The 22235-nt window shown below is 35.9% G+C and overlaps 1 protein-coding gene and 1 long non-coding RNA gene across 2 annotated transcripts in view; one reads left to right on the top strand and one right to left on the bottom strand.

The window, feature by feature from the left end:
* Nucleotides 1-22235, top strand: part of MEGF10 (multiple EGF like domains 10) — a 973700-nt gene that overhangs the window by 897799 nt on the left and 53666 nt on the right. Inside the window, exons 18-21 of the mRNA XM_044060794.1 lie at nt 1-9; nt 5398-5526; nt 8293-8526; nt 17238-17368. The exon at nt 1-9 is cut by the window's left edge and continues 120 nt beyond it. Coding sequence (XP_043916729.1) covers nt 1-9; nt 5398-5526; nt 8293-8526; nt 17238-17368 — 503 coding nt within the window. The remainder of the gene's footprint in view (nt 10-5397; nt 5527-8292; nt 8527-17237; nt 17369-22235) is intronic.
* LOC122793079 overlaps nt 1-22235 on the bottom strand; it is a 303511-nt gene that overhangs the window by 93324 nt on the left and 187952 nt on the right. Inside the window, exon 2 of the long non-coding RNA XR_006363445.1 lies at nt 5369-5615. This is a non-coding gene — a long non-coding RNA (uncharacterized LOC122793079). The remainder of the gene's footprint in view (nt 1-5368; nt 5616-22235) is intronic.

The following is a 22235-nucleotide window of genomic DNA, read 5'->3' on the forward strand; positions in this document are numbered from 1 at the left end:
GTGAACAAAGTGAGTCATGTGACCAAATAATTGTATAAAAATAAATCACGTGTGTGCTACACTTGTCTGCAAGATTTTTTTAGTAACTTCACCTCAGACATGAAAAACTGTAGCAAATACTGCTCACCACAATAGCTGATTGCAATCCTGTGCTGTGTTTGGATGATTAGCAGATTTTACATAAAATATGAGGAAATAGCACAATAAAAATAATGCTGAGTACAGACCACTATCAGCTTAACAGCTCTGTAATTACTTAGCAATTCCTGTTTTTAACGTTTTACATATTTAGTATAATTATTTGTGTTCTGGAGTAATTTGACAGCTGTTTTAGGATACAGAATAACTATTTGATGTACTTATTTCAGTTCCTCATTGTGTGTCATTTGTGTTAGCATAAAGGCACTGGCAATGTACTCTGTCTTGTAATGCATAGCAGATTGGTTTCACTCAGTGAAAGTTTCTTAGCCTTTAGTTGCCTGATGTGGCACAGTTACCCTCATCTTTATGAATCCCTAATAAGGCCCATTTGATTGTGACAAATATAGTAATAATGTGTATCATTCTGCTTTGCATTAAGAATAATTGCAAACAAGTGTGAAAGCAGGATATAGAAAGCAGTATCTAAAAGTCACTCAGTAAACCAATACAATCTACTACAATCAGAATTTTTAAGTCAATGTATGTTAAGAAGAATATAACAGCAACAATTTTATGTCACTGCACTCCCTGGCAATCCACCTAAAACTCTGAGGCTTTCTGTTCCTCCCATGCCATTTACGAACAACAGACCCTAAAACACAATTTGCCAGTAGATACTAGATGCATCTCTTCACCTGTAAAATTCTAATAACTCAAGCAATCAAGTTTATAGCAGCTTGTGCTAAGACCCACAGTCTGGGACCTTCAGTACATGAGTGAAACAGCTGATGGAATCCTTCATCTTGGGTAATATGATGATAACTGTTCCTGTCTTAGAAGTGAAGTGACAAGACATCACAAGCTCACACACCTTGTCTCTTTAATACTCAGTAATGTGTAGGTTCCCATTTTCCAGCAGGAGTGGAACTTGTGTACTAGTCCACAACATCCTCCCCTCTGTTCTGACCAAGCAGTCTGTTGACCCAGACTTGATTCTAATCATTGTCTGTGGTGATACAAATAATAAGGTTCCAACAGTAAAAACAGCAAGATCGACCCAGCGAAGCTAGAGCCGTCACAGTGAAATAAATTCCTTAAACCTCCTGTAATGGAGGCCCATGGGATATATGCAAATGACCCCTTAATGACATCAAAGTGTTTCAGCTACATCGCTTCTGAATGCCCATGACTTTTTGTTTTTAACTTTTTAAGTCTTTATGGGTACATTCAAGCCAATAAAGTCAACCCCCACTAGCTGTAGTCATGCATGTTTTGTTTCTGTTTTTTTGGCCTTTCAGTACAGCATAAGTCGACTGTTTGGCTAAACTTTAGAAATATAAAGTTTAAAATCAAACCTGATGTCCATAAACATTAGAGTGCCTGAAAAATATCCCAAACAGTATCCAAGCCAAAGGATGCCTACAGAATATCCCAGAAACTTTCAAGCCAAATGATCATTGATTTGATTTTAATCTTTGTGTTTCTAAAGTATAGCATCAGGCTTGATTTTAAGATATGTGTTTCTAAAGTATAGCTATCAGGCTTGCTTTTAAGTTCAGTGTTTTTAAATTGCAGTATCAAACTTGGCTGAGTCTGTTTTGCAGTCTTTACTGAATGGTTTGCCTGTTTGATCTTTTTTATCCTTTGGCTTGGAGTTTCCAAAAGTATAAACGTGTATGCCGGATAATAAGTGAAAGTGCTGGGGCAGTTTTTTTTTTTTTTTTTTAAGAATAAAAATGTTATATACCTTTTAGAGTAGATACCTTAACATATCACAGGGATACATAGAAACTGCTATCCATCCAAAAGGGGATTAACAAAGAGAAGTCACTGTAAATCAGAAACATTCATGTTAATGTATAGCCATTAAAACTTTCCAGTTTTATCAAAGTCAAAGATGAAGAACCTGTGCTACATTCCGTACAGGGGATGTACCTCAGCGTATTTACTGGGGAAGACTACACTGCTACAGTTAATATTGACAGATGGGGACTGTATCGTAATGTGGTGACAAAAATCTTAGATGCGGGCTACAAATTATGGAATGTATGATTTGCTAGGAGGCTTGTATAAGAACTATGTCACACCCAAACAAGCTTATGGACCACTAGAGTCAGACTACTGGAAAATAATTATTTAGTGATAGTGATAAAGAAATAAGAAAGAAGTCATTTTAGATGGACAGTAATCAGGAAAAAGTAACTGCCATAAAAGTAGGATTATCAGAGTTAAAATATATTTGAATGCAACTGCAAAGCAAGTATCTCAGTTCAGTTAAGAAGAAGAAAATCTAGAGATAAAATAACTTTCAAAGATATGAGAGAAAGAATAGGGCATGTAGTATAAATATAAAAATTAGAAAACATGGGAGAATGTATGCAGACAAAGCATTAGCAAATAAGAATATAGACACATGAATTTATTGGAATAACATACCCAAAAGGTACAGTGCAGAAAATGGAAACATAAAGGAGAGAGTGTTCTGCTGGGATGAAAACACAGAAGAAGGTTCTGATGAGCAGGACTATGAAAAGACAAATAGAGTGCATGTTTCATTACAAAGGGTAATATCTGATGCATGGCTTCAGAAAAATAATATAAAAGAGCTGATAACAGCAAGGAGTTCCTTGTTTGTACAGAAAATCCTTGAGGAGGTATACTCCTAACTAAAACTGAGGAAGGCAGTAAGTGGAGACATACTATACCTGCAAACAGGGTTTTGAAGAGCCTCAAGAAAGAGTTGATTTTGATTTTCATATGTTCCCAATAAAAATGTGATAACACATTCTGAAGGTCCCAAATGTGTAAAATATAAACTCTGATTGCAATAGCAGAAGATCAAAATATGCAATATCCCTTTATAGTATGCAAGCATTTTTGTATGGGGACAAAAACACCTGTATCCTCAAACATGAGGGCCTCTACACAATATCCCTGTTAACTACATATACCAGTCTCAGATTAGAGAACATACTCCAGCATACCATCATATTGGACTTACGTTCCTCAAAATTTGCTGTGAAGCACACACCATTCCAAGAATTGCAAATATGTTCCCTGTAATGACAACAGGAACCATTGTGATGGCATTCTTCAGGCTGTTCTTGGGAACTAGCCAGGTAGGACAGAATTAAGACAGAATGTGTATGATTATACTGCCTTTTGGAAGCAAAGGGTGGGTAATAGAATCTGTAGGATTATTAGTTGACTACAGTTAATAAGTAAATAAATCATAAACTGAAGGAAACAATTATTTTTAATAAAACTTCTTAAGGAAGAAAAGACACTAAAAGAAAAGAAGACGCTTACAGTATGCAAGCAACGACATAAGCATGTCTCTATGTATACTGTCGAGTTGGTATTACCACTGGAAAAAGGAATGCATACTTACTGCATGCCAGGAATCACTGCACAACCATGAATTAAAGCTGACATCAGTACTGGGTGAGGCTAAGGGAGCCCATACCATTTACTCACGTACCCCCACCCACTACCATAACAAAAATAGAAATTATTTTGTCTGATAACAACAGAGCAGATATCATTCCATAAAACCAAAAAAAACAGGAAAGAACATTCTACTTGTTAGACTATGGTCTAATAACCTTATAATTGGTGAGAGCTTCCTGTGCTTGCATTTCTTCACAAAAAAAGTAATCACATAAGTCATATAAAGGTGGGCTTAAAAGAAATGTATTTCATGTAGGAATGAATTTGATCTACGCAGCCTGACCTGCTTCTTCACTGTTCTACAGATGAAGAAGACAATTATTTATTGCCATACTGTAAGCATTCAGCTAGAGAAGGGACAGCTGATAAATGAATTAGCATGTTTTACTACTGAGGGAAGAAGATGGTAGATTAACTTGGGTTTTGTGTTTGACTTTTCTAATGCCTTCAGCTTCATTACACATATAGGTATTATTAAAAAAATGCATTCAGAAAGCAATGTTAAAACTGTGTTAGCCTACTAGCTTGTAGGTGTAGGAAGGCAGTAATTTGTTTAAAATCCAAACAGAGAGGTGATGCTGCCACCAAAATCAGCAGTTTAACTATCTCCTTTCAGTTTTAATCACATGAATTACAGAACGCAACATTCTCCAAAGTACTCTTAGCAAATACATAACCTGACCAACTGAACATGAAGTGAGGTCATTAAAGAATGCTGATGCAACCAAATAAGGAAGGAATAACTTGCAAGTGTGTAAATGATTATTAACACAAGGGTGTTCCATCCATGCATGTTTATAAATTATAGCTGACTCCCACAGTGATCCCATGAACAGGCATCTCAATAAAGTGCATTTGGGAAAGGGGAAACAGAAGTATCATGCACAAATACACTCACACCTATGAGCATTTTAGAAGTCAACAGTCTACCTAACACGTGTTTTGGAATGTTAGAGAAAACTGGACCACAGGGAGAAAACTCATGAGACCAGAGGGAGGACATGCAGATTCCACAAATAAGGCATCCCATCTGAGAACTGAGGCAGAGAACCTCTTGTTATGAGCCAACAGTGCTACCCATTTCACCACTGTGCCACTTATAAACATTGTAGCGATACATAAATTCTGAAAGTTCTGGTAATCTATAAGCATTCTGCTATCATATGTGATGGCCTACAGGTAACCAGACAGTGTCACATGGTGGTACAAATGACTAATCCAATGCTTAGTTTCAAATGGAGTAATGACACCAAAAGAAGGATTGATACCATGGTATCAGTCTGAGTAAGGAGATAATACCACAGTATCAGTGTCAGTAAGGAGATAACCACATAGCATCAGCTTGAGTGTAGAGATAACACCATAGTAACAGCCTGAGCTAGGAGATAATACTATAGTATCAGCATGAGTATAAAGATAATACCACAGTATCAGCCTGAGCTAGGAGATAATACTATAGTATCAGCATGAGCATAGAGATAATACCACTGTATCAGACTCTACCAATGTCTGCATGTGTGCACGCATGCAAGCGTGTGTGTGTGTGTGTGTGTGTGTGTGTGTGTGTGTTTGCACTTGTGTGTCTGACATGTGAGGAGGGAATGTTTAAGACCTAGAATATATTTTCCTTTAACGGAATATACTCCATGCAAGCATTTACCTTGTCTAAATTCCATTTCACTCCAGTTTTGGCCTGTGTTTTTTTACACCTCTTTTTTTTATCCTTATTCTCTAAAAAATGTTTGACTTGCTATGCTCATATATATAAAATGCTGACCTCTTCTTGGTGCTGTTTGACCTCTGCAGAATGCCCATCTGGAACTTATGGCTATGGGTGCCGCCAGGTTTGTGACTGCCTCCACAATTCCACTTGTGACCACATAACAGGAACATGTTACTGCAGCCCAGGATGGAAAGGTGCCAGATGTGACCAAGGTATGTGTGCAGCATCCTCGATGGGAGGAAGGATGTTGTTTACGGCAAACAATGCTGAAGCTGTCAACAGCTGCGTCCTCATGTTCAGCCTGAAGTGATGAAAGATAGGGAGTTAGCAGCAACATAAACAGCAAACCTGTGTATAAAACAGTTATTCTGCAGTCATGAATAATGTTATATTTATGTATATTCTCTGACAAAGATTACAGTGCTGAAATTCGGGGTAAACTTTCAATATTGTTATTTGGCAGTCAGTTACACTAACCAAAAGTGTCCAGTCCAAATATACACTGAAATCTAGAGTAATTGTCCAAGCAAAGTCAAAACTCTGCAATTTTAAACTTAAGAAAAAGCAAAACAGTATACACTAAACAGCATATGACGAAACAACCAGTGCATAAGTTAGCACACAATGTAATTCATCCCACAGTTTTAAGAGGAAGGGACAGAGATATAGATATAAGCATGGAGGGAGGTAAGCCATTACAAAAGAAAACAATGTGGCTAGTCTCTTTGAAGATAGACCAAAGAAGGGGAGGTGACTGACTCATGGAAACACAGGTGTAGCTAGCTAATCTGGTGTCCCCCCAACTCTAGTTGATGAGCAAAAGAAAAAAAAACTCTGCATTCCTTTTAAACTACATTTGTTGAAGCAGCACTGCTGCAGTTCAAATACAGAGCACTTAAGAGCTTCAGTCCTGAAGTCCTGGGGTGGGATGTCCTGAAAAAAAGAAAGACAAATTATTTTTTCCTTTTAAACTGTAGCCACTGTGCTATATTTGTAGCAAGCAGCTGCAACAGTTTGTCATACATGAAGTGTTAATGAAGCCCTTCAGTTCTACAATACTGTAGTTTCTGAATGCTGGTATAGCACTGAAGATAAAGCGACTTCTGCCTATTGTGCCCCCTAACACATTGTGCCTAAAGAGGCTGCTTCTTTTGCTCCACACAAGCTATGCTACTGCATGGAAAGGGAAATGCCTGAATCATGGAAGGAGAGGTGTCTCAATCATATAAGATAAGGAGGGAAGATGAGGAATGGGTGGACTTGAGAGTGTCTAATGTTAGGTGACAAATGACTGAAAGTACTGTCTCTCCTGCCAGATGGATTTGTAAAATGCAGTCTAACCTTGCCAGAATGACTTGGGAACTGAGCTTTAAAACACTATCACCACTTGAAAGAGGAACCATATTCTAGATTATTTTGCATGCAAAAACAATGATGCAGACATTATCAGTGCTGAGTCCTGATGTTAAGGTTGCCTGTCAAATGAATGGCATCCTCCTTGCATTATCTGGAACTTAGGTGGTAGTCTAATCATGTTGTAGAATGTTTGCATAGATATATGGAGAACATGTTCAGAAAGTATCCAACATTCCATGTAGTATACTTGAGGTACCAATCAAATTCTTATTTCAACCCTTACTCCACCAATCAGTAGAGACTATTTTGTAGAGTCTTTACTACTGTGTTGATTGAGTTAACAATTAGTCCCTCATGTAAGAAGGGTAGTGTTTTGCTAATGCTGAAGTTTAATTTCATTCCACATAAAAACAGCATTAATAGGCTAGCATATTTTTCAGGATGCAAAAATACAATTTTGATAGCCAATAAAAGTAAAATGAGGATATGACTCATTGAATTTTAAGTAAAAATGAAAATATGCATCTTCAGCCATTGAGACTTTAAAGTATTTATTTATTGAAAACTTCAAGAAAATAATATCTTTCACATATTTCAATGCTTTATCGTTATACAGTAAAATGGGACAGGTACCTAGGATGTACAATACCCATCATTAAGGGCATATATATATATTGTACTTTTATAGGAGCTTGTGCTGTGGACACCAGATAGTTACTTATTTTATATCACATGAGTAAGTAGATCGAGTTATTTGGCCATCACAGTAACCTGGTTGCCTTGAGCTGCATGCCAGGGTTGGATTAAGCCCATGTCACATGCATGCATTTCTGTGTTTCTGAAATATTGGACTGTACTGTAGACCACTTAGCTCATGTGAGACCTCTGAATTAAACATATCTCATACTGGCAGGAAGGGCCGTCATGTGCAATACATGCAGTACATAATTCTATCAGCATATGTTGTTAGGATTTTAATAAATGGAATTTGTTGTCTGAGCGTGATCATTATTTATACATTTATTTCTTCTCACTAGTAGTTTGGCACAAGTCTCCCTTGAAGCACTGCCTGCTGAATGTGTGAATCAAAAGAATACTTCATTTGTATCACAACTTGTGTTAATGTCAGAAGACAGAAAACAGATAATGGATAATATGGACTCAAAATAAACCAATAAATGAGGAGACAGCATACAAAACCCTTCAGATTCTATGGGCTTAATATACAGCAGGCCACTAGACTTGTAATGAATGTTCACACACTGAAAAAATACTCAAAAAAACCCTTGGATTTATTGTTCTATAGTGTGGTGCTTTTACAAATGAAGCTGATGAGCTCAGTTTGTTGTAAACATAATAAACCTCAGATTATAAAATTTATATATGCTCTTTTAAGCTAATCATTCCAGGTAGGGATGGGCATTTGTAATTATGTTGATGCCGAGTGGTAGAGAGGTATGGATGACTAATTTCCAATAAAAGCAGAGATGCTGGTAGGAGGAAATAGAGTAATGGGCAGTGTTCTGACCATTTTACCCATTTGTGGGGTGAGGATTTTGTAGTAGCATGTACAAGAAGAAATTGTGACTAAAGACATTTTTTGTTATGTTTTTGCATTGAAGCTGGAGTAGTCATTGGAAACCTGAATCACCTCAGCCGCACCAGCACTGCAATCCCTCCAGACTCCTACCAGATAGGTGCAATCGCTGGCATCATAATCCTTATCCTGATTATCCTTGTCCTGCTGGTGTTGTTCATCATTTATCGACGTAAGCAGAAAGGGAAGGAGTCAAATATGCCTGCAGTCAGCTATACACCAGCTCTTCGGGCCCTTAATGGAGACTACACTGTATCAGGTAAACTAAATGTGCTGCTGGCTGTTGGTTTGATATAAATTGCTTAAGTATATATAAGAATATAATCCTTTGATGTATGGGGTTAAGGCAAAATTATTTTATAGCTTCTATAAAATGAATACAGAAGTCAGTTTCCCCCTCATTTGTTGCAAAATCTACCACCCATAAATCTGTTTCATCCTTTAACATCTGACATGTTTTCTTGGAGGACCACTACTGTGTCTGTAAATTTGTTTTCAAACAAAATGGAACATTTTCAGTGAAGGTTTACAGTTGGCACATCATTTCCCCTTTATAATCCTTACTTTTGATGTTCCATGATATAATCTGTAAAATATAAGGTTTGCTAACATACAAATGCATTGTACACACTATTAGGTAACTGAACAGCTAGAAAGCTGTGTTTTTATTTAATTTGGTAAGACCAAGCATCACTCATCTATCAGCATCTTTGTTTATATTCTAGATTTTTGTTTTACTGGTGGTTTCTTGGGATTGAAGTAAAATATAATTAGCACTGAAGGTCCTAATTCCTTTTAGGAGTTTTCCTTGTTTCTTTGAAATCTTATATACTGATGACATTTTTATAGTTCTCAATTCATTCTCTTGCATTCAGGCAGTTGGATTATTTTAGCATGCTACTAATTCCCAGTCTTATTGTTTGCATAACGAGGTACTGCAATCGACTGATTTCACAAAGATTTGGCAAAATTTCAGATATTTATGCTGTTATATTAAAACTGTTATACCATAAAATGGTGTATGAAAAATACAATATACCTAAACAGGACTCTTGCAGTGCAATACAATGTTAATTGACAAAACACAGCAACAGTAGAAGCAATAAGCAGCAACACACCAAACAGCCGATACTTTTCTTCACTTTATTGTGTAAGATCTGGTACCTCGGCAGTTCGCCTTCAAGGATCACAATTAATGACTGCACAATGTCAGCTTTTATAGTGAATATTCAAACAACTAATTAATCAATTTTCCAATAAGTACATGAAAATTTTTTAAAGTGACCTTGTGAGTAATAACAAATTTCACAAAATTACATGTTTTAAACTATATATTTTACATTAATTAATAAATAAATTAAATACAATATTTTTATAAATCATTTATGAATTATTTCATAATAATAACACTCCATCAAATGCCCAGTTCTAAATTTAGACCAAAAGGTTTTAAAGTATTAAACTTCAAAATCATCCTTGTCTCCAGCTCTAAGAGTTTATTGGTGATGTTTTCACCACTATAAATGAAGGGTCTCCCTAAAATTCCATATTTTAAACTGTCAATCTTTCCCTCATGAATTTCCAAAAAATGCTTGGCTACGGGGCTAAGTGAATTCAAATTTCGAACATCTCTCAAGTGTTCCAAAATCCTAACTCTGACCATTCTCTTTGTTTGACCAATGTACCAAGTATTGTGACAACTACAAGTCAAGGCATATACTACCCCAATGGATTTACAATTAAAATAATGTCTAGGGGTGTGGTTGATGTCATTAATAGAGCTAATGTTAATAATCCTATCACAAAGACTACAAGAATTACATCTGAATGTTCCTACATTAGCAGCCCGGGGAGCTATTTTATTGCAACAGTTATTGTTTAATATATCCTTTAATTTTTTTCCTTTTTTAAAAGAAAATGTGATGTGGTATGGAAATAGCTCACCTATACCTTCATCCTCACTCACCAAGTACCAAAATCTTTTAACTAAAGTGACAAATCTTTCAGAGAAAGTTGTGTACTTGGTCACAAAGAATAAATCCTCCACATTTCTTTCCTTTTTTAAGGGATCAGAGATGTCAGATTCAAAATTTATGAAATGTCTATCCTTGTTCTTGTTCATAACTTTATCCATAGCATCTAATAACTGTTTTTATCATACCCTCTTTCCACTAGTCTCAAAAAAACTTCATTTAATTCATAACCCACCTCACTCTTCATGCTAGTATGGGAATGAATTCTTTTGAATTCCCCAAAAGGTAGAGCTTTTAACAAATGGGGGGATGCATGCTGGAAGCATGCAAAAACATGTTAACTGACGTGCTCTTTCTGAAAGGTCTGAATTCAATAACATTATTTCTTATGAACAGAGTTAGAGCCAAATAATTAATTTCATTTCTACTCATTTCATAAGAAAATGAAAGATTGTGTTCATTATTATTCAGAATTTCAAAAAAGTCACAAAATTCATGCATATCCCCCTTGCAAATGAAAATTAAGTCATCAATAAAACGCTTGTATAGAACTACCTTATGCTTAAAAAATTCAGTGGGATATAAAAATCGTTTTTCAAAGGAATCCATATATATAACAGCATACGTGGGGGCAAAAGCTGCCCCCATTGCTGTTCCCTTGATTTGTAAAAAATATTCATTATTAAACATGAAATAATTATGGGTTAAGCAAAATTCTAATAATGAAATCAAAAAATTAGTCCTGGGTCCCTCACCTGATATGTTGTTAATGGCCTCTAGTCCCCACCTTTTGTCTATGTTTGTATACAGAGATTTGACGTCAATAGTCACCCAATAATAATCGTAATTCCAACTAATCCTTGAAATGACATCAATCAAATCTTGAGTATTACCAATGTGGGCACTAACCTTATTTAAATGAACTTTTAACTGGGAGTCCAAAAAAATGTTGACATTCTCCATAAAGGAGCCTATCCCTGAAACTATAGGTCTCCCAGGAGGCTCAACCAAGTCTTTGTGGATTTTGGGTAAAGCATACAATATAGGTGCGGTAGGATCTTTAATATACATCTTTTTAACATCACCCTGTGAAAAAAATCCTAGTCGCTCTCCCCTTTCCAATAAAAATAACAAACCTTCATTATAAACTTTGAGGGGATCACCTTCAAGTTTTTGATATTCATCACCATTAATAAGTAGTTTATAAACCATCCTGCAATAATTGGGTCTACTTACAATAACCCAATTGCCCCCCTTGTCAGCACACTTGAAAATGTATTGGTCTTTTAAGCCCTTAAGATTTTTTAGGGCTTGCCATTCCTGCCTATTGAAGTTGAAATGTTTTTTTTCTCTGCAAAATTCCTTAAATGATACCTCTATTTCTTTAAGAAGCACCTTTTGGAAGATTGTAATTGCTGAAACTGAAATGGCTGGAGTAAAATTGCTTTTTACATTTTTAAACTTAGGCATCTCCAATTTGCCATAACCAGTCATATAGTTCACATTACAAACTCTGTCAGTTTCAAAGCATGCTGAACATTCATTATTTTTTTCTTCAAAAACACATTCATCATATTCATAGTTATATATGGATAGATTCATTAGACTGTCATCAAGTTCAATTTCTCCAGAATGTTTAACATTTTCTTCACTTAAGATATTCAAATTAACAAATTTTTTGAAATAAACTCTCAATAACAGTTTACGAATAAATGCCTTAACTTCCAGATAAATGTCAGCGAAGGTAGGAAAAAAAGTAGGAACAAATTTGCTCCCTTTACTTAGTACATTGAACATATCATTATCCACATGCAAATCAGACAAATTAATACATTGCAATGAAAATGCATTTAGAAAAGTTCTATGTAAAGTTTCTGTTGTCAAACCTTCACTTGTAACGACCCTTACGGCCATTTCTCCCATTCCTTCCCTTGTTCCGATTGTCATTTTGAAAATTCACATTGTTGGTTGGAATGAAATTGGAAGCTTCATTAGTGGCTTCAGAAACATCCCTATTAGAAGCCCGACTCGTTGTGTCAGTTCTAGCAAAAGATACATTTTTAACTGCAGTATTATGTTCCATGGACGAGAAAGAAGAAGCCGAAACATTTCTTCGTTTGGAGCCTCGTGTCCAACTCCTCCCCCTGGACTGATTACGTACGGGTTCACGCTGCCAGCTGAAAATAATGCCGGTATCATAGTCCTTTAAGTCCCGGACTAATTTAGCACGCTTTTTGAGCACTATGTCAGCTTCCAGTTTACTGATTTTTTCATTAATGTCAACCATTTGAACTCTATAGTTGACTTCAGCTAAGAGTTCGTTCTGTAATGTAGAGATTTCTTGTTTCAATTTATCATGAGATCTTTTATTACGCTTAACTAGTGTATGGAGCCAACCCAAAGTACACTGCAGAGATGTTTGTTTCCACTCTTCCAATAAGTCAGACTCATCATCCAAAAAAGGTGCAGCCGGCAACTTGTCTACCCGAAGCCCTCTCGGGGTGACATTCAGACTAAGATATTTCTCTAATAATCTAGTGTCAAAATAAAGGGCAACTTCTTTGGCCATTAGTTTAACGGCCATCTACATCCACATTTCCCCTCAAATTCCAAGGATCGTTATTAGTATATTTTCTTTCACGTTCCGACACCATCTCCAAAAACGAAAGAGTATCCAGAGCAGAGCTCCGTTCAGAGCTTCCATTATGTGACATAAGTAGAGTTTGGAAAATACGAAATTGTTTGAAATACTCCAAAAAAGTTTTTTTTACCCCAAGAGAAATACGGCTTGGAACAGTTGACAAAACACAGCAACAGTAAAGGCAATAAGCAGCAACACACCAAACAGCCGATACTTTCTTCACTTTATTGTGTAAGATCTGGTACCTCGGCAGTTCGCCTTCAAGGATCACAATTAATGACTGCACAATGTCAGCTTTTATAGTGAACATTCAAACAACTAATTAATCAATTTTCCAATAAGTACATGAAAATTTTTTAAAGTGACCTTGTGAGTAATAACAAATTTCACAAAATTACATGTTTTAAACTATATATTTTACATTAATTAATAAATAAATTAAATACAATATTTTTATAAATCATTTATGAATTATTTCATAATAATAAAACTCCATCAAATGCCCAGTTCTAAATTTAGACCAAAAGGTTTTAAAGTATTAAACTTCAAAATCATCCTTGTCTCCAGCTCTAAGAGTTTATTGGTGATGTTTTCACCACTATAAATGAAGGGTCTTTGTGATAGGATTATTAACATTAGCTCTATTAATGACATCAACCACACCCCTAGACATTATTTTAATTGTAAATCCATTGGGGTAGTATATGCCTTGACTTGTAGTTGTCACAATACTTGGTACATTGGTCAAACAAAGAGAATGGTCAGAGTTAGGATTTTGGAACACTTGAGAGATGTTTGAAATTCGAATTCACTTAGCCCCGTAGCCAAGCATTTTTTGGAAATTCATGAGGGAAAGATTGACAGTTTAAAATATGGAATTTTAGGGAGACCCTTCATTTATAGTTGTGAAAACATCACCAATAAACTCTTAGAGCTGGAGACAAGGATGATTTTGAAGTTTAATACTTTAAAACCTTTTGGTCTAAATTTAGAACTGGGCATTTGATGGAGTTTTATTATTATGAAATAATTCATAAATGATTTATAAAAATATTGTATTTAATTTATTTATTAATTAATGTAAAATATATAGTTTAAAACATGTAATTTTGTGAAATTTGTTATTACTCACAAGGTCACTTTAAAAAATTTTCATGTACTTATTGGAAAATTGATTAATTAGTTGTTTGAATATTCACTATAAAAGCTGACATTGTGCAGTCATTAATTGTGATCCTTGAAGGCGAACTGCCGAGGTACCAGATCTTACACAATAAAGTGAAGAAAAGTATCGGCTGTTTGGTGTGTTGCTGCAATACAATGTTAACACTGAAATGAATGCATTTTATTGAAAATATTTGTATAACTATAAAGACTAAATTGAAATTTTGTCACTGTTGACTTTGATCCTAGACAGCATAGTTGATATTTGGCCACAGTTTTTTCTGTAGACCAAAAATCCAGGCAGCAGAAATGACTTTGCAGTTAAAAGCCAATGTTTATTGTACTAAATCCACACTGAATACACACGTTGCAACCATTAAATATTCTAAAACATAAACTCTTTCGTTTCTGAAATGTGTTAGTAAGAAACTTAATCAGATAAATTAAATAAAATGTATTAACAGCCTGGATTTTTGGTCTACTGTTTTCTGGTATAAAACTTGTGCCGTCACTGTTTTTTCTGCTAATTCAATTTTAGTTATTTTCCATGTTTGGGAAGACTACTGTCAGAAACTGTAATTCAGGGATGTGATAACGAAATTGCTTACTTCTGAAATATTTCATCAATGGCAGTCTCATCAGAAGCATCTTAATTGAATCCACAGTCAAAAAACAACAAAATCAAAAACATTTTGTTCAAATGCAAATTCAATGAAGATCCAGAAAACACAACCTAAAGTGTAAATTATTCTTAGTATTTCTCACAGGATGGAAAGATGGCCAACATATCCCTTATCTCCTAACCTTAACCTATTCTTAAATTTAGCCATAATTTATTTTAGTTAGTTACTCTTTGTTAACTGAATAGGTAGACTGGTCAACTGACCCTTTTCAGTCATGGCCTGAGTTTAATGAGCAGAACTTACAGTATTTCAGGCAATGAACTTAAAGCAGGTTGACACAAACTTAGCATGCACAAGTACAGTTAGTGATAATTTAACATTTCTGTCCAGATTAAAAAAGTGGATTAACACAAGTTTCACAACACAGATACATCTGTGCAATCAAAGAACGTACAATAAAATATAACAACTTATTAACACTAACACATTGTGTAATGTAAGACTTCTCAGTATTGTTAAAGAACATGTAGTACTGTAGTATAGTTGATTTCAACAATATTGCATTTGTTTTGTAATGTGAAAAAATAGCCATTGTTTAGATAACAACTGCATCTAGATTCTTCCAAGAGGTGTTCTTTTAAAACATCCTTAAATTGTTACTTTTTTTTTTACATCAGTAGGCAAGTGATTCTAGGTAGCTGGTCCTAATCTTAAGATGGCCTTTTTACCCACTGTAGTTTCACATGGTGGGCAAGCCAGACATAGAACTGTTGCATACCTCTCAACTGTCCAGATTTTTTGGTCTGTTACTTATAAAATTTATAGGGTTTTCTGGAAAATCATTGAGGAGTAAAGCCTTTAAACAGTGACAGTAGTTTGAGTTTCAGGCTTCATATCGTTTAAAATGCATGTTAATGTAAAAACTGTTATCCTATAAATTTTCTAAGTTTAAAAGAATAATAATTTAAAATTGTCTCTATTTTGGGCTTTAGTTCCCCCCATTATCTTTGGCTTTGTCCAGATTTCTTGCACTAAGAAGTTAAGAGGTATGGACTACTGGGATGAGAGTTTCAGAGTCCATAATTGATATCTTGTATTGGTAATTTTCATTTTAAAAGGAGGACAGTAACCCTGATGTAATATCTTAAAGACAAGAGAGTTTAGTAGATATAAAGCCCTTTTAGGAACAGGTAGCCATTTAGCATTTCAAGTAATTTGCAATGGTGCATCATAGGTTCTGCTAAAAGGATAAAGCTGCAGATGCTGTTCTCTGCAACCTGCAATCTTTGGGTTTTGTAACCAAAATGGAATACAAGAAATGGGAGTCCACATTTTAGATTAGGCATTAGATTGTTTTTGGTTATTACTAGATGGGTAACTGGAAAAAGCAGATGAGTGAGACTGCAACAAAAGTTTTAATCGAGTCAATACTTTATTGATTATACTGGCAGCATGTTTTAGAAAAGGTAAGGAAAGCATCAGCTTAATACAGTAAAGTCATTTTTTTTAGCTCTCATTTGAAGAGCTGAGGGGATGGGGCGCTGGTTCATGGTAGTGGCAAAGGACACTGGTTCAGCCAACTACGCTTTTGATGTTGGGAATGTTATTTCCTTGATGATCCAATTTCTTAGCTATGGAGAAGATCGTTACATTAGTTTTCTTGGGATTAATTGCTAGTTTGTTAGAGAAGGTCCAGTTACATAGTTGAATAAAGTTGTCTTTGTAGCTTGTGTTGTAGATCAGAGTGGTTTGAGATAGATTGTAGCAGTAGAATATGATCAACATAATTGATTAAGTCACATTTTGGAAGTTTGAGTGGGAGATCATTAATTAATAGGGAAAACTGAAGTCAGACTAGTATGGATCCTTGGGGTACTCTTGTGTTCAGTGTGTCAATATGGAAAAAACAGAATAGTGAGAAAGTCAGTGTTGTGTTTTCCTCACTTTCTTCGCTGGCCAAAAAATGTATGTTGCGTTTTGTGACTTTGGCAGTGTCACTGTTTTTAGTTATGACCTCCCAAAGTTTTATATGTTTGGGGATGGCATAATTGCATCTCATATAATCGACATATTCATAGTGCCTCCTCTTGTGTATCTAAAATGCCTCTAATATATAATTTTCAGTTCAGACTGTATGGAGTTTTTCTGTTCATGGACTTTCTCTATGGGCTCCACCGAGTATGGCTGATGTCTGCAACAAATCATGCACAAATAAAGAAAACAATTATTCTACAGAAATACCATGTTATGTGTGTATTCATGTCACACTTATTCACACTTATTCATAAGTAACTGAGCAAAAAGTGAGTTTGCTGAAACATGCACTTTTTTAAAATACCAGAGCTGTTCTGTATGGTTCTCTGAAGGGGCCACAGAATGTCTTACAACAGTCTGGGAACTATAGAATAAAGGATTAAACTACTGAAATAATGATGTGTGCAAATAATGTTATAACTGAAGAATGCTTAGTAACAGCTGTTCTCAACAGGAAAAATATGTGAATCTCTATAATAAAATCCTCAGTCATTTCTATTTTGGCTTACTTTTTTCACTTTTTCTCCCTTTCCAGATGGCATGCCTCACAGCAATAATGGGGGAAATCCCAACAGCCATTACTTCTCCAACCCCAGCTATCACACCCTTTCCCAATGCACCAGCTCACCTCGTAACAACAACATGGATAGGACACCTCTTGGAAAGGTAAAGTACTCCTGAATAGCTTGTATGCAGGAATTTTAAAGGGAACAATGGAATGAAAGCTTGGTTTGTGTATCTCAGATCTTTATTCAAATATAGGAGATCATCTGCTTATCAGGTCATTTTGGGCATGGATCTCTGGATAGGTTATTGTTTGTAATTTCTTTTCTTTATGCTGGTGAAAAATATGTAAGTATGTTGCTAACTGGAAGTCATCTTAGAGAACTGATATGAATCTAACAGTGGATTGCCATCTTACAGAGAATCCTTTATATAATTTTTGTCTGCCATGTCCAATAAAAGAATATGAACTTTAACAGTCTGGTAAGATGCTTTAATTTTTTCTGAAAGGGAAGGAGGAGGATTTCTAGTGTCAGATTCTTTGCTCAATTTTCTTTCATCCTTACATTATCCAGTCCAAGTGTTCTAACATTTATTCCATTGGCAAAATACAAAAGGCACGTTCTGCATTTTCTTGTGGCTAGCTATACTATTCACATAGTATAACAAAAATTCTTGGGTTATATCACCACATTCTTCTGTCACTTGCATAACTAACATCCTTTCCTTTCTCTGCCGCTGTGGTTTTCAGATATTTCTTCTACTTGTTGAGATTATCCTTGTGGCAGTGTATGTACAGTACCTTCTACAAACAGAATTAACCCTGCTGCTGTATACCTGGTAGAGTAACCATGTATCATCTGTTCCCTCATATCACTCACTCCACCTTCTAGTGGTCTTACTTACATAGAAAGCTTTGCACAAAGCACATTTTGCTAAGTAAATAATAGAGGTGTACAATTAAAATAAAAGCCACATAAAGACTTATTGTACAGGAGACAGCTCATGCTTTCCCTGAAACCCCACACTTGCAGTGGTACCGTTTCTTGTATAATATATCCAGCTACTGAACACTGGCTAAGGTTTCAGATAAACTGAAACACATTCTAATCTTCCTCAACCCCCATCAGACAGATATCTATATTATCACTGAGGGGTGTCTCAAAGTTACTCTTTGTCGGTCTCTTTTCACTTATCAAAGAGCTAAAATCCTTTAGGAAAATCCTTTAGGAATGACAAGCCAGGTAAAAGAAATGGTGGAAGTATGGTGTTACTTGTCAAAAGTCATTTCTCACCTGCACATCACAGGGCTCTATACTTTGTTTTGTTTGTTTGTTTGTATCTTTGTTTATTTGTGTGCTTGTTTGTGTGTTTATTTATGTATTTGTTTACATCATCCTTCATAGTCACCACTGCTAAGCAAGTTATTTAGCCATATTCTCATCACCTCCTCTTCTACCCAATTGAACTGCTAACTATTCCACCTCCTTCGGTGCCTACTTAACATTAAGAATGTACTGTATATGGTGGTTAAGTTCAGTTGGAATGTACTGACAGATCTACATATTTTTTCAGGAAATCTTACACAGCCTTTCTGACAAGCTTTAACATCAAATTTCATCTCCATGAACAGACTGACACTCTACATTGTAGTTACTAATAAAACAGAAAAAGGTGCTAACCTGTGGAGGCCCCACCATATTCAGTGATCACTCTGCAGGTCTATTCTACTTACCTTGCAGGGTAGGAGGATAAACTCCCTGCTTATACTTTTACCATAAGGCAGTGCAATCTCAGAGCTTAGGATGCTGTCTTTTGCTGGCTAGAATACCATGGCAGGATTTTCAGTCATACCTGGGGACTTTAATTTAATCCTTACAGAACTTTGCTCTGGCCATAGTAAACATGTCCCATTATCACTCATCATCAGTGTGGTGGTTCACAGTACTGGCTCACCCCAGGGATTAGGTAGAAACCAAACCCCACTCAGAGGAATCTCTGGATAGTTCAAGGATAGGGACACATAAATCATCTTTGGTAATAGCTGTAAAAAAGAAGTGCAAAAGCATAAAACTCACTACCCAGAAACAACAACACCAGCATATGGATAAACCTACTAACTTTCATGAAGTTGTTCAAATAAATAAGCTTGCATTCTATCTCTGACACAGTGAATAACTCTGATTACTCAGCCATACTTGCCAGTATCATTTGTTGACCTGTGCCTTTCTGCTTACTATGCTAAATCATAATCAAGGGGTGCCCTGAACTCCCTATTCTGACCCTTTCACTTCTAAGCTTTCATTGTTAGATATTAAGAAGGCATTAATCATCTCCATCTGTTAGACCCTGGACCTAATAACTGAGATGACTAGATCATTTAATTCATAGCTGGTAATATAGCTAAATATCTTACAAATATCATGCTATAGCTAAATATCCTAAACATAGCATGCTATAGCCAAATATACATATCATACTATAACTTACTGATACCATGCTGCAGCTAAATATCTTATACATGTCATGCTATATAGTAAAATATCTTACACATGTCATTAGTACACCATTTAACCATCATTATTTTCCCCAAATGTTTGGAAAGTCATTTAGCAACTTCCCCAGTGAAATGTTTCTGTTTACTCTATTTCTCAATTCCCTCCACTTTCCACACAGGATATTTTTAAGTCCATTCTTGTACCTTATTGCCTTGTTAAACTTTGTGAGAAGGCAGTAATCAAACAGATGCAATAACAGCTTAGCAAGTATGTCCTCGGTGTCTGCCAGCACAGATTGTAAACTAGTTGAGGTGACATCACAGCACTTTATCTTCTCACAGATGCTTTCTTCCCAAACATAGGCAAATGAAGGGAGCAATCTTCACGTGCCTCACAAAGTCTTTCAATATGATGTGTCGCCCCCTACTGTTCAAGACCCTCTCTAATGTGGGCTTCAACAAATAAACAGTTAACACATTTATCCCACAAAAGACAGAAGTAACGAGGCCTCATTAGACTCACTAAACTGAAGTACTGAACTCATTTAAAAAGCAAAATCAGATGGTCATATAAAAAAACAAACATAATAAGATGCAGTCATTGGCTAAATCATAGATGAATGTTTGTGTCTTTCGGCTTTTCCCGGTTAGGGGTCACCACAGCGGAACTCCGGTCCGCTAATGATTAGCAGTAGATTTTTACATGCTGGCTTGCTGGGCCTAATGCACAACCTTCAACGAAGGAAGGCCCATTCACACATGTCGCCACACAGAAGACGCTCTAACTGAGAATCGAACGGGCAACATCTAACTATGAGGTGACAACGCTACCGCAGCACCACCACCACGGCTAAATCATAGATGAATAACAACATTAAAAACATAACTCAAAATGCTTTTGAGTAAAACTGAACATTAACATAATTAAATATCCTTAAGTAAAAGCTGTTCTGCAAAATAATATCTAAACATATTATTTTAGTACCCTTATCTTTGTTTCACTCTGAATGCTGACAGTGTTTTTGATCATCATGAGATGAGTAGTACAGAGATTCAATTGCCAATAAAGTTCTCTCTGTTCCAGTTTGTTCCCAAATTCACTTCCAACCTCATATCAAGAGAAATGTGCTGAAGGACAAACAAATAACAAAAATTCTGGCTACAACAGTGAATGCTTTAATAACATGTCGGTGTTGGAGGGCTCATGAATTCACTATGCTAGACTTTTATTGTTCTTGCTCAAATATATGGCTTCACATGAGGCACGTCTTGGTAAGTAAGTAACAACAGAGGTGTTAACAATTAAAATAATCCTTGCACAACGAGTTTTGTCAATATGTAAAAAAGCCATGTAGGAACTGGATTAAATGAAAGTGCATTGTGCACAAACGCAGCAGAGAAAGGTGGCATAGTATTTGGGTAGTAGTTAGACCATAATTAGTTTTACATGCCTTCTCCAAAACACCTTTTTTGGAATTGTTCCCTCTTTTGTTAACAGTCTGTCAAGGGTCCCACAGGGGTCTGCTCTTTGGCCTCCTATATTGACAGTATTTATTGGTAGATTACCTTTTGTCTAATCATGTTTACATGCTCTGCTGTTCACAGATGATCTTGTATTCTGGTGAGTACCTTCCCCTGCTGACAAGGTCAAAGATAACCAATAACCTTAGATATGCTTCTTCAAGAGTTTTACTGGTTTACCAACAAGCAACTGTTGACCAACACTAATAAAAAGCCATGATCATAATGTCTGGAACTTCCAAAAGGATAAATAGTTTCCTCTACATTAGGAGTGTCACTTTTTCAAATTGTACTTTTCTGGAGACAGTGAATGCTTTTAAGGTCCTTGCTGTTTGGCTGGAACCAAAGCTATTTTTAAAATTCACAAGAAAAGCACAGTCTAAAACAAAGTCAATAAGTAACATGTGTGCTTTAACTTGCGGCTGTAACTGGAAAACGTTTGCTAATACTACACTAATAGTGTCTTGTTACAGGTCCTGAATTACAGAAGCTGCAGATTTATAATTCTGACCCTCATAAGGGAGCATCACTACTTTAGCATAAATAACATGGAATGGTTACCTCTAAGGAAGCTCTTGCCCCTTCTGTGTCTACAATTCCTGGAGTTTTTATCACTGGTACCTAAGCCTGATATTAAAAGAGAACTCTGTAGCCTAAAGCACTTAAACTGGAGTAAGCAGTCTAACTGAAGTAATTCCCCAAAAAACTAGTGAAAAATCCTACTTGGTATTAGTTCAAAGTAGGTACAATACCCTGTGTCTTACTGTTCACCAGACTACTTCAGATCAATTTTACAGTAGGGGAGCTAGAACCTATCACAGTATTCAGTATGCATATGGCAGAGAAACTAATCCTGGTTAGGAAGTGAGTCTATCACAAGACCACCCCCAGCACATGCACAACAGGCACTTTGAATCACTTATCACTAATTCATCTATGACATGATAGGCATGTTGGAGAAACTGGAGCAGTCAGCAAAGATCCAGGTAGAGTCAAGGGGAAACTACAGAT

Source organism: Protopterus annectens, chromosome 2.part0 (genome assembly GCF_019279795.1).
Source record: "Protopterus annectens isolate FY-2018-M chromosome 2.part0, PAN1.0, whole genome shotgun sequence".
In the NCBI taxonomy this organism is placed as follows: domain Eukaryota; kingdom Metazoa; phylum Chordata; order Ceratodontiformes; family Protopteridae; genus Protopterus; species Protopterus annectens.